General features: G+C 33.6%; 2 protein-coding genes across 2 annotated transcripts in view; both read left to right on the plus strand.

The window, feature by feature from the left end:
* Positions 1–11834, plus strand: part of LOC145213307 (uncharacterized) — a 50351-nt gene extending 38517 nt beyond the window's left edge. Inside the window, exons 52-73 of the mRNA XM_080081534.1 lie at positions 186–339; positions 951–1033; positions 1231–1384; positions 1955–2037; positions 3092–3245; positions 3635–3717; positions 3892–4045; positions 4873–4955; positions 5021–5174; positions 5655–5737; positions 6115–6268; positions 6976–7058; positions 7234–7387; positions 8031–8113; positions 8177–8330; positions 8740–8822; positions 9289–9442; positions 9782–9864; positions 9936–10089; positions 10447–10529; positions 11261–11414; positions 11714–11834. Coding sequence (XP_079937660.1) covers positions 186–339; positions 951–1033; positions 1231–1384; positions 1955–2037; positions 3092–3245; positions 3635–3717; positions 3892–4045; positions 4873–4955; positions 5021–5174; positions 5655–5737; positions 6115–6268; positions 6976–7058; positions 7234–7387; positions 8031–8113; positions 8177–8330; positions 8740–8822; positions 9289–9442; positions 9782–9864; positions 9936–10089; positions 10447–10529; positions 11261–11414; positions 11714–11834 — 2645 coding nt within the window. The remainder of the gene's footprint in view (positions 1–185; positions 340–950; positions 1034–1230; positions 1385–1954; positions 2038–3091; positions 3246–3634; positions 3718–3891; positions 4046–4872; positions 4956–5020; positions 5175–5654; positions 5738–6114; positions 6269–6975; positions 7059–7233; positions 7388–8030; positions 8114–8176; positions 8331–8739; positions 8823–9288; positions 9443–9781; positions 9865–9935; positions 10090–10446; positions 10530–11260; positions 11415–11713) is intronic.
* A 418-nt stretch (positions 11835–12252) lies between these two features.
* Positions 12253–15353, plus strand: LOC145213308 (uncharacterized). Its single transcript, XM_080081535.1, has 5 exons — positions 12253–12389; positions 12987–13069; positions 13670–13823; positions 14166–14248; positions 15190–15353. The coding sequence occupies exons 1-5, from the start codon at positions 12304–12306 to the stop codon at positions 15351–15353; spliced, it is 570 nt and encodes a 189-aa protein (XP_079937661.1). The 5' UTR covers positions 12253–12303.
* The last annotated feature ends 1 nt before the right edge of the window (position 15354 follows it).

Here is a 15354-nt window from a genome sequence, read left to right on the forward strand (position 1 = left end):
CTTTCTTTGGATACACTTTTCCATAATTAAACAAACTAGTTAAATACAAGATTTATATTTTCATTGTTTTTTAATACAAACACATCCAGTTTTTGCATAATCTTATGGAATTGGGGTAGTTATTCCCAACCATATCCTTTTTAAAAAACTGCATGCGTTTGTAAAACATATTTTCACATGTTCAGATTTACCAACTGACTGTCCAACATACTACGGTCCCCACTCTGTAGCTTGCATGGAAACAATTTGGGCCATGGTTGGATGTTTGCCGGCGGGTGATTTATTTCCACGAGGGCTTTCAACTTTCGAGCAGAATGTCTTGTCAAAATTTAACTACAGGTGTGTATATAATAGCAGGTCTTTATTGGTCCCAGTTAAGTCATGGACTGGCCACTAAACCAGGGTTTCTTGTTTAGACACCTTTTGTTTTTCCTTACGTGCAATATGTAATCTGATGTGTGACTAAGTTTATGCCATTCAATTACTTTTACAAAACACTATTAGTAAAGCAGTACAGTTTTTGACAAAAACCTTGCACCAGCCAATGCCTAGTTGTGAGGCATTTCTGGTGTTTGAAAAAGTTCTGCTTTTTTAGTATTGTTGTGAATATTTAACACCCCTGAGCAGTGAAAAACATAAGAACTGTGGTGTTTGGTCAGTTTTACTTGGTCATTGAAAGGGATATGTTAATTTTAAGGTCTACAAATTTAAAAGTATGCACACAATTATTGTCAAGCAAACGATTTATGGTAATTTACATAACCAGTTTGGCAAGCTTTTCGATGCAGTTTATCGAGATAAGTTAAAAAATTAATTACATATAGCAGGAATATGTGATTACCTCAATTTGTCAGTAATGGCTAATGTTCACATGAGGTGTATATTGCTTGGCAAAATAGTATGCTCTTAATTACTTGCAAACCAAAAACACTTTATCTTTGTTTTTTTAGTGCTTTGTTAGGATATATGGAGGACATCAAGAACGACGCGGACTTAGGTATATCTGTCAAGCAACTCAACTGCTTTGGAATTGGTAAGTACTGGGAAAAAGTGATTTATACTGATTCTTATTAGGAAGCACTGTTGCTTTCTCCATTATTTTTACCAAAATTTGCACACATAATACTCTGTGAACAATGAACTGGGATGCATACTGTTCAAGGGAAGCATCCTGTAAAAATACCAAATGTCACTCCTTTACAAATACTAAAATATGTTGTTACTTTGCAGACTTACCTGCTACTTGCCCTACATACTATGGCCGACATACTGTTGATTGTTTGAAAACTGTGTGGAAGGATGTTGGCTGTTTGCCAGAGGGACTCGATTTTCCTGACAAACTTTCAACCAGTGAAATTGACACTCTGGCTGTGCTAACATATGAGTAAGTATTAAGTTGTGTTGTTTTTCTGTGTGCATTTAATTAAGGAGAAGAGCAAGCTAATGTAAGAACTATAGCATTTTTGCTTTGATTTGCATTTTAGGTCCATTTCGAATATAATACATATTAAATAAACTTTATTTTTTGCCTATTGAAATGTTTAGGACAGTTTTTCTATAATTAGGCATTCAGGACCTTGTTAGTTATAAAAAAAGCTGCCACATCATAGTTATGTGTCAGAATTGTCCTTATTATTAGTTACAGTGTCTTCAAAAATATGTCTGACTTGTTTTGAAAATATCCATATTTTTTTAACATTTTATTTTCCTCTATGTGCACCATTAGCGTAGTAACTTGAAAGCTTAGTTTGTATGACTTTTTTATGAAGTTTATCATATTGCAAAAGTTTAAGTAAATCTTATTACATTTTAAATCAGTGGTATGAACCCAATAATGTCAAAATTTGTTGGTTTTTGTTTTTAGTAGAAAAATTATGGTACTTTTTTTACTTTACATCAGTGATAACCTTGTTAAATGCATGTATAAACTGTAAAGCAAAAATGTTTTTTTCAGATCTTTGAAAAGTGAAATGAAATTGACAAAAGACAATTCTGATGCTGGTCAAAGTGTAGCCCAACTGAGCTGCTTTGGAATAGGTAACAAGTTTGGCATATTTATCTATGTTTAACTTGTCATGCGATAATATTTCAGGGAGTGGTTTGACTCGATATAAATCTATGAACTTTTAAAATAACTAATTCCTATGTTTAAGTTCACAGTTCTAAATATTCTCAGCAAGTAGATACAAGCCAATATTGAAGCAGAAAACCTTACCAAGTTTCAACAGTTCTAGTGTCATTGGTAGGTAAATTGTGAAATGAAAGCCACAGAAGGGACACATTTTGGTGTCACACAACAGAACGAAAGGGGATGCTGTGAAGTTACAGATAGAAGCAATTAGTCTGTGGCTTTCATTTTATATTTTATCTACCGATGACAATAGAAACTGTTGAAACGTTGTAATGCTTTACGCTCCAATATTAGCTTGTATCTTCATGCTGAGAACTCACATATGTTTTACTTGATATGTTGCTTAACAATTTACAAGCCATCCAGAAGTTTTATGTAAGATTATTATGCATGTCAAGTTTATGTTCTGTTTTATTAAAGCCATTTGTATACAATCACAATCCAACCAAAGCATTTTGTGAACTTCATTTTGCCACTTAACATGTAAAAGTGATTTGCAGGACACAATTTGTTGTAGGTTATGATAATTGTAGCCTTGTTATTAAACAAACACCCAGTGTTGTAGATTATGCATGAGTTTGCTACTAAGGTATGTTTTTGTTAAGGCACCGGAGCTATAATGAATTTCCTGCTGTATGTATGGGTACCCATTTTTGAACCATGTCCGAATTAAATATAATTTGGACAGATTATAGAATTGGCCAATAATAAGTTTCAATTGTTGTTTTTCAAAAATGGGTGAAGTTTTTGAACAATGTCCGAATTGGGTAAAATTTGGTAGATTGTAGAAATTGCCAACTATAGGTGTTGCTTGTTGTGATTTGCCCTAAGGCCCCAACGTTTACCCCACCAACCCCTCAAAATAGTTGAATTTTTTAAACAATCTTCAAATTCAACAAATTTTGGACAGGACAGCTTCTAGTTTGTATTGTAAATGAAGTTTATTTTGCTTGGTTTTAGATTTGCCAGACAAATGCCCAAAGTACTACGGGCCTCACTCCTTGGACTGCTTAAAAGTTGTTTGGAACAATACTGGATGTTTACCAGAGGGAGATTCATTTCCAGACAAACTCTCCTCCTTCGAGATTTCCATTTTGGCTGCTCTCAATTATTCGTACGTATCCATATAATTTTAGTTGTCACTTAAGTTGCAATTCTGAAACTGACTTACCAACTAAATAGCTCCGGCTTTCAACAGTTTAAATACCACAGGGTGATTAACTTGGAGGCTAATACTGCAAGAGTAAGATACCTAGAAGCAACATTTCATTTGTTTAACATGTTCACTCTGGTCATCAGTTTAATGTTAATTTCTCTTTTGAATTATAAATCATGGAGTGTGCCTTGATCGCTGGTCTGTACGAATGCTTCAGGGCTAATCCAAGTTAATAATTTATGTTCATCTTAACTAATTTTTCTCTGAAGTTACATGTTTTAGGCTTGGTTTGTTCTTGGCTTGCACACAGCTGAAATTACAATTGTTTTAATTTGTGTTTGTTGCAGTGCATTGGAAGATAACATGGACACAATTAAAACAGATGCAGATGCTGGAGTTTCTGCCCAGCAGCTTAAATGCTTTGGAATAGGTAAGTTATTAATTTAACGTTTAGGCAAAATACTAAAAAAAGGATTGATGGACATATTGTACAACTGGTATTCTAACATATGTATTCTCTGTGTCAACTATTTTATTGTTATTAACCCTTATGAAGGCATTTATAAAATCTTTAGTTTGTTTGGGTAAAGTTTGTTTATTTCAGATTTACCATTTTTCTGTCCAACCTACTATGGCCCTCATTCTATGGACTGTTTGAAAATTATCTGGTCAATTGCCAAATGTAAACCAGAAGGATTTGAATATCCACCCAAACTCACAACTCTAGAAATAAATGCTTTGAACAAACTAACGTACAGGTGAGAAATGATAACAAATACATTAAAAAAATAAATTGCGAAATATTTTGGTGTTAAAGTTAGCTTTCTTAGCCTGGATTTCAGCAGGCTCAAATGTATGTTTAATTCAGTTTAAGCAAAATCATTTCTGTAAGTTGAATGTATGTGAAAGGTCAGCGTGGATAACTTTTCAGTTTCACAAACAAGGATAACTTTTGCACAAGGCTGGACATAAAAATTTGGTGCTGAAGTCAATCACTGTATTTTATTGTAATATACCATCAACTTTTAGATCTTGGACCATTTTTGCCTCATAATGAAGAAAAATGAAAAGAAAAAAAATATTGTTGACACTTGTAATGCATTTGCCGACTTAGATTGATAAACTTATTTAAGCCTTTTTCGAGCATTACTGGCTTAAACAATTGTGAATTTAGTTGTAGCAGATTGGTATATTTTAGTTTAAATAATCTATTTGTTTGGTCTTTCTGCTTTGTTGAGCTTAGTTTAGTAGAGGGGTTCTTTACCAGGGGTATGTGTACCCCTTGGGGGTACGAAGCACTAAAGCAGGGGGTACGACATGCAGGGTGAAATTCAACCGTATTTAGGCATATTTGTAAAGAATGTGTAACAAGTTACTTTGTTATGTCTAAAACGGGTTGGTTTTGTCCTACTTACGATACTGTTGTAATGCATGCATCCAACATGCAAGTTATAAATGCCTATTATTAAAATTATGTTAATTCCTATTTTTACAATTTTATTTACTTCCGTCGGCCAATGGTTATTAATTGATTTGCAAACTGTTACTACTTTTGTTTTAGTTATATATGTTGTTCTTATTACAGAGCTGCATTGGGTCAAATGAATTCCATAAAATCTGACGCTGATGCTGGTTTAAGTTCAGCCCAACTTGACTGCTTTGGAATAGGTAAATTATTAATTCTGAATTCACATCCTAAACATTTACCTGATTATTCTAAAAATCCTTCATAGATTTGCCCACCGACTGTCCTACCTACTATGGCACACATACTTTGGATTGTTTGAAAACGGTTTGGGGAATGGCAAAGTGTTTACCTCAGGGAGATGATTATCCGGGCAAGCTTTCACATTTGGTCATACCAACTCTGGCAGCACTTAATTACAGGTTTCCTTTTACATTGTCTACTACAGAGCACATTACCTTAACATAGACTTACACCTTATCATGAAACATTTGTGAGCTTCTAGTGTAGTTAACTATACCAGTATTTTTGAAAAAATTAGGTTGTTTAAAATTTAACAACTGACTGCAATTTCATTTGCAACATATAAACCAATAAATATCTAGTGTTTTTGCCATGCATCAGTCATAAATTTTTGCTTTTGCTCAACTAGTATTTGTAAAAAATGATTACCACTAGTTTAATGAGGAAAATAAGAGTCCAAATACATGTAAAAAGCAATATGCTTTATTGTTCAATCATTTCTGCAAATGCCTATGCTACCATAATCTGACTAAACTTACAAACAGATCTTTGTATTGTGTTCACCACAGTTTCTGATATGCTTTGCATTTGCTAAGGCTCTGGGAATACTGCTTAACAACTTATTTGTATTTTTAAGGATATTATATGCTTTATTGCAGCACATTACTGAATAACATGGAAACAGTAAAGTCTGTTGCAGACACTGGTAACTCTTCCCAACAACTTCGCTGCTTTGGCATAGGTAACCCAACAATAAATGCATGTATCTTGCATTTATTTGAGATACTTTTGTGCATACAGACTTATTTTTTAAACATTATTGTTTCATGAAACGCAGAAGTCCAATTCAATATATTTGCAGTTATATTAGATAGCTTTGCATATATAGCTGAATCAGGTTAATCACATAATACATTTACATAAATTGGGAATGTAAATCCCAATCACAGGCATTTGTTGTCAAGAAATTTGTCCAGATAATTGCAAAGTCTGGCCACATGCCGTAAAGTTTGCTAAAATGGTTATGCAATTACCCATGTTTTCCTGTACTAGATTTTTGGTTTAAAATCATATGACATGAAACTAATTACAAGTTTGTAATGTTTATTTTTGCACCAGATTTACCCATTGAATGTCCAACATACTACGGTCCACACTCTATGGCTTGTTTGAATGTTATTTGGAAAAATGTTAGATGTTTGCCAAATGGAAGAGAATATCCTCCGAAACTATCCAGTGGAGCGCTTGCTGCTCTTACCACAGTAAATTACAGGTAATTCAACCATTACTACTAAACAACATACCTAACGATATTTATGTTAACTGTTTAGGTTTTTGAAAGTATGGGAAAATGTTTTTATGTCTTGTCCTATTTTTAAAGTGATCAAGACTGATATAGTGTATGCTATGAAGTTGGCAACCTGTTTGTTCTACTTTATTTTTTTTTAGTTTTAGAGTGATAGGTTGACCTTAATACCCTTCAGGTACCCTTTAAGTATCTGACAGAGCATATTGCTCGTATAAACAATTGCCTTTTGACATATTTGTAAAGTATCTTTGACAATACTCAGTTCATTAATATTGCAAGCAAAATTAATTTTGTGTTTTTTGATTTTCATTGAAGCCAGATCTAATGCAGATGAGGTCACCTAGTGTGGCTGATTTATAATTTCTTGATCAGTTCATATAACTTTAAACATCTTAAATGGATGTTAACTGAGATTCGTCAATCACAAATTGCTTTGACACCAGCCAAAACACAATGTTATTGTAATCGCATTTCAAAAATATACAAGTTTTTAGGGCTCCTCGACTGGTCTCACTATTACCGGCTTGGTGATTGTTTTAGTGCTGTTTTCTTTCACCCAGCGAAATACACTTAACTCAAACAATGTGTATATTTGTAACTTAACCAGAAATATGTGTTTCAAATACAAACATTATTCTGCACAGTTTGCTTACACTTTCAAAACTTTTCAGTGCTGTTTTGCATCACATGTCTGTGATAAAGAATGAATCAGATTTAGGAGTTACATCACAACAACTCAACTGCTTTGGAATAGGTGACTTGCTTTTACTCTCTTAAGGATTGATAGACTCTTTATTATAGATTAGCATTGACTGTGTGCCCTATTCAACCTGTTGAGCAAAATTATTCATCTTAGAGTTCCTTTGTACATGAATCAGGTATTATATGCTTGTGGAATGTCTCAACTAGTTATTTTTCTTGATGTTTAGCTCTACCTGCAACTTGCCCGACATACTACGGACTTCACACAAAAGATTGTTTAAAAACTGTCTGGGGCTCTGTTGGATGTTTACCTGAGGGGGATGAGTATCCTGATAAGATTGCTGCTACCACTATAGCAACTTTTGCAGCTACGAACTACAGGTACTAGTTACATTACCTATTAAGAATCATATGAATTAGTACATTACTGGTTACATTACTTGTGTAACGCCTACACCTTTTAATTGCCCCGAACCCCAACATAACTTTTCACGCCTTGTCAAACCCCAATACCATTTACTTGTAAGTTTGTTTTATCTAATACAAAACCAGTGATCTTACAGTATTTTGGAAACCTTTGTGATTGGGCGTTGGCGAACCCCTGGGGTTCAATCAGACCCAGGTTGAGAACCACCGCTCTACACAAATGTATTTGTTTACCGAGTATTTGTTTGCTAGTTATCAGTTGGTTTAGGATGGCTGATTGCCAAGTGTGTGAATTCTACTTGTAGTGGATTATTAACTCCAGTGCAACAGTTATCTACATGGGGAAATGGTACAATATTTTTTAGCATTAAGAGGGGATTTAAAATGCAAACTTTGTGAAGTAATTCAATTGCAGATTCCACTCTTGTATGTAGACCTTTCCTTGCATGAAATTTACGTTTTGTGACCATTGCTTTCCAAAATACATTAGTACTTCCAATTTCACCAAAGAAATAAAGTTTTATACCCGAAGAGTGCAAGTAGCATCTGTAGAATTTACACACAAAAATATTTCCATGTTTTTTTGTTTTTGTTTCAGCCATTTGTTTGATGTTATGACCAAAACAAAGACAGATGCAGATGCTGGAAGTTCAGTTGAACAGTTAAACTGTTTTGGAATCGGTAGAAAACACTTGTATGTCGATTGTTTACAACTATGTTTACAATAAATTTTGTTGATTTCAGATTTGCCAGTGATCTGTCCAACTTACTATGGACCGCATACCGTGGATTGCTTAAAAACTTTGTGGAAAGACGTTAAATGTATACCTGAAGGTGATGGATATCCTGACAAGCTATCTACTGGTCAAAGTGCATTGCTGGATGTTTTAGCATACAGGTAAACTTTTTGCTTGCTCGGTCCAGTAATTAAGCAAGCAATTATAATATCGTACTTAATCCAGTTCAAGTCATTGTTTTCTGTCTCCTGGAACTTTTTGCTACAAAAAAAGTTTTGTAATATGCGTATTTTGCTGAAGCTGATTCTGGGTTTCATTTAAGATGCTTGAACTATTTTGTCTAAAATCAACATCATAAGTGGCTACTTATTATCTTTCGACTCAACTCAATTGATTTTCTCTGATAGTTTGGACTTAACTGATGACCTGACTGATTTAAGTTATAATTTAACTTTAGTCAATAAGCACAACACTTTTGCTTGTACATAGAGATCAAAGTTTTTTTCTAAACCTAAACACACTTGACAACCGATTTTGTGGCTAATCTAGAAATATATAACTTGTTGACAGGGCATTGCTTGCTGAAATGCAAAGGATAAGAGCAGATGCTGATGCTGGTGTTTCTGCAGAACAACTGAACTGCTTTGGAGTTGGTGAGAATTTTATGTTGGATAATTAATACTGGAGTGGATTTTCATGGCTTACTCATACGAGATTTCCTAAAAATCTGTTTTTGGCTGGTAATGCAGCAGCCTTATCCTTACTTTAAATTGAAAAACGTTAGGGCTTTGTGTATATCCGTGCACAGGTAATCACTTGTTTAGTTATGTAGTTTTTATAATATTAACTTATAGTTTTGTAATTATCTTTGAAACGTCATTAGATTTTAGTTGAATTAGACGACTTGAAACGATACAAAACTTGTTTATATTTTTTGACGTCAATACATTTGGGTTAGATTTTTTATTTTGAAATAGTACATGTCACAGGTTCAATTACTAGTTGTTTTTATTGTAATTGGTTGTTTATTATATTCACAATCTTTATGCAATACAACAGTAGTGTTTATACTACCAACTTTAGTTAGTTGTATAATTGTCATCTTTCAAATTTTATTAGATTTACCTATACCTTGTCCAACTTACTATGGAACACATTCAATGGCCTGTTTGAAAACAATGTGGGACATGGTGGGATGTTTGCCGGAGGGTGACGAATTTCCTCCTAAACTGCGACCGGCCAAACTTGCAAGTTTAAACACCTTAAACTACACGTAAGTTACTTGTATTTAAAATAGTGATGAAACTGAACTTTTTGATTGCATGACAGTAATGCCTAAACTATCATTTTCACCAAAATGAAAACCATAAATTAATGAATTGTTGTATCTATAAAACATGAGACACATTGTCTGCAAAATATTACAAGTTTAGTAAAGATTCCGCATTGTGAAAGTGATTTAGTTTGTCATAATTCACTTCACTCGCATCAACAACACATGTTTCGGTTGAAAACATTCATAAAACAGGGATTTTGGGTTCAGCCGAATATTCGGTTTCAGCCCGAACCTTTTTGCTCTGTTTGCATGTTTTTCCTTTTTTTTGTGCTTCAGTGCTTTATTGAATGCCTTCAAACTTGTACGAAATGAATCAGATGCTGGTATATCTTTACAACAAGAGAACTGCTTTGGAATCGGTAATTGAACACAAAATCTGTACTTCACCACTACAAGCACTGGCTAACGTGTTTGTGTCTTCTTGTACCAGATTTGCCCCATGATTGTCCAACCTACTATGGTCGCCATTCATTGGTTTGTCTCACCACTGTTTGGGATATGGTTCGATGTATACCGGAGGGGGAAGAATATCCACCCAAACTTGGACCGTCGGAGCTCAGCTCCATTGCTGCACTTAATTACAGGTTTGTAATTCAGATCCGTTTTTTATTCTTTATCACACATTATATTAAACATAAATCCAAAGATGCCATTACATAACGGGTCAGATTTCCTTAAAAATGTGACCGTTAGTGTTCAATCCTATATTTATATGGAATCAATAAAAAATAACACATTAATGATATGACCGAGTCTACATATAGATTCTGCACAACTGCAGAATTCACATCACACAACTTAACACACCAATGTAAGGTGCACAGTGTAAAGCGCAACAAAACTGTCACATAAAAAAGGCGCGCTGATTACACACACGCTTTTGGCACAGAGCCAAGACTGCATTTACATGTTTGATGAATATTTATTCATATCATTTCTAGTTTCCTGGTTACTACAATGAACAACACCAAGACACAAGCAGATCGAGGAAATGCTGATGAACAATTGGATTGCTTTGGACTGAGTATGTATTGTATTGAATTTATTTGTGGAAGAGCAGTAGAGTTATGTTCATGCTTTAGGACAGTGGTTCTCCAATTATGCGACCTGGATAGGTGTTCCCAAGATAATGGAAACTACATTTAATTGATATTAACTTCAATCCGAAATGACTGCTTATGGTCCATCTAACAAATTTTGACTAGTTTATAGATGGCACCCTGGGGTGGAAATTTTTGGGAAACGCTGCTTTGGCACATTGAAGTAATTTATTTACATCTTGATTTCACTCAGTTTTCTTTTTCGCAACTTACTGAAGGTTATCTCTTGAAAGGCATTGTTTTTAACTTTGCATGTGTGGGGACCCATCTGTTTCTGCCTGCAAAACTAGAGTTACAAAATATCGGACCCAATATAAAATAAGTGTAGAGAATATGTTAACGTTTTAAAATACGTTATAGCATATGTGCAATAGCGACATGTGCTAAGCCACGCTTCTAATTTTTTTTGTGATATGCACACATTTTGTAAAGCATTCTCTAACTCTGTAGCCGAAGCTGGTATTATAAATTAATCAAAAATTAAGCAATAACGGTAAATATTAAACTGATGACAAAAAGGTTAATGGCTAAATATTTTTCAAATCTATGTTTGTTGTTAGTAACATCCATTACATTTAGTATATTCTATCAATACCACCCTATCTACAATAGCGAATTTTAGGTTTTTGACGTAATTGTCATTTGTTTGATGTAGATTTGCCAAATACATGTCCCACATATTATGGACCTCAGAATATTAGTTGCCTGAAATCAGTGTGGAACGGCCATGGATGTTTAAAAACAGGGAAAAAACATCCAGAAAAGTTAAGCATCATTGAGAGAGGGATTCTCATGGCTAAAAATTTCAGGTTTGTCATATTTAAGGTTTTTTATTTTATTTTTTTCAGCAAAATCAGAAGCTTTAAATATTTTTACATCCAAACAAAAACATTAGTTAAAAATACTTTGTTATAAATTTGTGATCCTGTAATGAAAAATGCCCAAACTTTCAAACAAAATGTCTTTGTTAAACATTAGTGTTTTTTATGCAATATTTTTTATCCAAACACTAAAATTACTAAATATTTATACAAGACAATTTAGTTATAACTTTACTGAGAAAGGCTTTAACACTCAACACTGAATAAGATGTTTTTTTTTATTTCAGTGACTTGTACAGTGAATTTGGTTTAATTCGAAATCAATCTGACACTGGTATTGCAGCTGCTCAAGAAGATTGCTTTGGTTTTGGTATGAGTTTTTATATTTATCTAAAAAGAACCTTCTGAACAGATTAGTGATTTATATTTGAAGTGCAAAGTTACTTTAAATCAGGACCTAGTGTGCAAAGAGCCCAAAAAAGTTGTTTGCCTGTTGTTATTTTTGTATTTTCTAATTATGAACTTGCTTATAATCAGGACTTAGTTTGTGTATGGCTTAAAATTTTGTTTCTTGTTGTTATTTTTGTATTTTTTAATAAATATACTTTTAATCAGGACTTAGTCTGCAAAAATACTCAAAATGTTTTTTTATTGGTGTACATTTTTTGTTTTTTTAATAAATTTGCTTTAAATCAGAGTTTGCATACGGCTTGAAATGTTGTTTGTTGTTGTAATTTTTGTATTATTAATAAAATTGCCTTTGTTTTATTTACTTTTTTTGTTGCCAATTTATTTGTTGTTCTTTGCAGCATTTCCATCTACCTGTCCTACTTTCTATGGACCTCATTCTGTGGATTGCCTTAAGACTGTGTGGAATATGGTTGGATGCTTAGTACCTGGACATAGATACCCGGATAAACTTCTTGCTTCAGAGCTAGTGGCATTAAGACACTACAACTACACGTAAGTCGTGATTTTGTACATTGTTGTCACCTTACTTAGATCTTCTAAAACATTCTGTCGTTATCATGCTATACTCTCATTAACTGTAGACCTTACATTATTGTCACCCAAGACCTTGTAAACACATTCAGCTCTTGTGCTGTATCACACACTTTCCTTAATGGAGGAGGAAACTTTTGTCTAAGGCACTTGCTGTAGCATGATTTTGAAATTATTGAAGTATTTTATTGATACAATAAACCTTGGTTAATCTGGACCCGTTTGGACCTTAAAATTATTGTACGGATTAAGCGAAGATCCTTACTAACTGATGTCGATTAGTTTGAGTTTTACCACCAATTATTTGTACCTTAAGTTTTGTCAGAATTAGAGGAGAAGGTCTGGAATACTTGAGGTTGCATTTTTTATTACCTATAATTTTTTATCAAGTAAAGTTTACATTTCAAAATTTACGTATGTTGAGACCCGTTTGTTTTTAATTTTGCAAACAATCGTGTACAATCACTCATTTTGTGCCACTGTGAATAGAATTTTAATGCACTAACATTTAACAAAACTTTTGTATAATGCCTAATTTCTTTAACTTTTTGTTTTAAGGTATTTGTTCGACCAGATGACCATAATAAAAACTGATTCTGATGCAGGAATTCCAGCTCAACAACTTAACTGTTACGGAATCGGTAAGTAGGCACAAAATCCTAAAATATATGAAAGAATAAAATGTTTCTGTCAAATGATGGATTTTTATGGAGCGCAAAGTTTTTTTTTATATTAAAACCCAACATGATATTTAAAATGTAGAAGTTTAACAAGACAACTTTGCTAAATTAGATGAATTGATTGCACACGTAGTAAATATTTCTTTTTATCAATAAAATCTCCTTTTAAGTAAAGCCAAGGACTGTGATGATTCGGGGTCATTAATTAAAGACTGCAGGAAATTTCAAAGTGAAAAACTCAAATCAGCTGCTGTGTTTTTATTGTTTTACAAAGCAAATGCCTATCACTTTTACAAACATCACCAGTGTTTGAAAAACAAAAAATACAGTGTTTGCACATTGGCAATTTTTTTTTATTCCACAGTTTGACGTCCTACACAGGTCACCTGCACTACGCGCATTCAGTGTTATTTACCCTGGTGAAGGCGACCTGTTCAGGACGTCGAAATATGGGAATAAAAATATAACTGTCAGAAGAGCTCTATAAATTTGATATTATGCCTGTCAGCAATAGCTTATATGTTGGTTGCACATGTTTAACGTTAATGTGTTTTTTTACAGTTTTGCCTGTAAATTGTCCAACTTATTACGGACCCAACTCTATGGATTGTTTGAAGGAAGTTTGGAATTTGACTGGATGTTTACGTTTGGGAGACCGATACCCGGAAAAACTTTATGTCTATGAAATTAATGCTCTTGCTGCATTAAACCAAAGGTTCTATTCATAATTTTAAACTTACATGTGTGTGCATGTGTTTTTTCGTGTGTTTGTGTTCTTTTGTGTGTGTGTGTTCTTTGGTGTGTGTGTGTTCTTTTGTTTGTGTGTGTGTAATGTGCGTGTAAGTTCTTTTGTGTGTTTTTTTGTTACTTTCAATTTTGCATTTTTAAGTTTTTGCACTTTAGGTACTTGTTTGTCCTATTAAATTTAGTACAGGTAATACTGGCTGCGTGCATATCTAATTAATTAACTAAACTTTGTGGGCAATTACCCAGAATATTTTTCGTAAATAACTAGTTTTCAGTTTTGTATCCTTATTCAAACGTTTTTTCCCCGTAGTGCGTTGTCATCTTCTATGGAGAAAATAAGAAGTGAAGCAGATATGGGGATCTCTGCACAACAGTTGAATTGCTTTGGAATCAGTGAGTATTTCATCTTGCTATTACTAATACAGTTGGGTATAGTAGACTTCTAATGCACAAATTTATTGTAAATTTCATGCCATGTGTGAAAAGAAGTTTCTTTTTCAAAATTACGAACCACAGTATAATTGAAAATATCCTGTATATTCTGATGTTTCTTTGCATAGTTAGGCTACCTCTATTTATGTTTGTTAACCATTAGTACATACCTTAGTCGCCAGGCTGTTTACAAGATCACAGAATAATCAATTATTCTATCTTACTTGGTTTATCCTCACTAGGGATGTTCAAACAAGAAAGACCTTGGAAATTTTGTTTTGGCCAATGAGTTTTACAAAAATCCAACATGGTAATATTAACTGAACTGAACCTATTGTGACGTCACTAAATCAAGGGATGACAAGAATCGCTATCACTAAAATAACCATTTATAACAACATATTCTCATTGTTCGCAATAATGGTCATTAATTTACTGGAAAAAAAATTTCAGTTAGTTTGTTCCATATGAAAATTATCCTTGTTTTTCTGAAGATTTAACTTTTTTTGTACCAAACTATGCCACCACTGACTTGACGTCAACAAGTAATTTGCCCAATTTTGCGATAGGTTAAACAGACCAGATTTCAGCGTATAATCGTTACACATGCTTTTGCAATTTAACAAATAGTCTGAGCACAATTTTTGTATTGGTTTCAATTGCCTGGTATAGATGGCAAATTTGGGGTCAAATCTGACTGGATGCAATACTCTGGTCTGAAAATACCTAATTATCACTGTAATAAGTTTTCACCTCAATTTCATTATTATAATTTTGTGAGCCAGTGAACAGTCAATGTGCTGGTACTTTCCGTTATTTCATAAAAAGCCTTATTCAGGTTGCTAATTCTTTATGCATTTTATCTTAACCTGTACTAATGGTCTTTATTTTTCATTTTGTAGGTTTGCCTGTTACATGTCCAACTTACTATGGACCTCACTCTCTTGATTGTTTGAAGGCAGTTTGGCAGTTGGTTGGTTGTTTACCAGCAGGACATGAGCACCCCGATAAACTTTCACCATCAGAAATTAACAGACTGTCCATCTTAAACTACAGGTTTAGTTGAA

The sequence above is a fragment of the Phallusia mammillata genome, chromosome 2, assembly GCF_965637545.1.
Source record: "Phallusia mammillata chromosome 2, kaPhaMamm4.hap1.1, whole genome shotgun sequence".
In the NCBI taxonomy this organism is placed as follows: Eukaryota; Metazoa; Chordata; class Ascidiacea; order Phlebobranchia; family Ascidiidae; genus Phallusia; species Phallusia mammillata.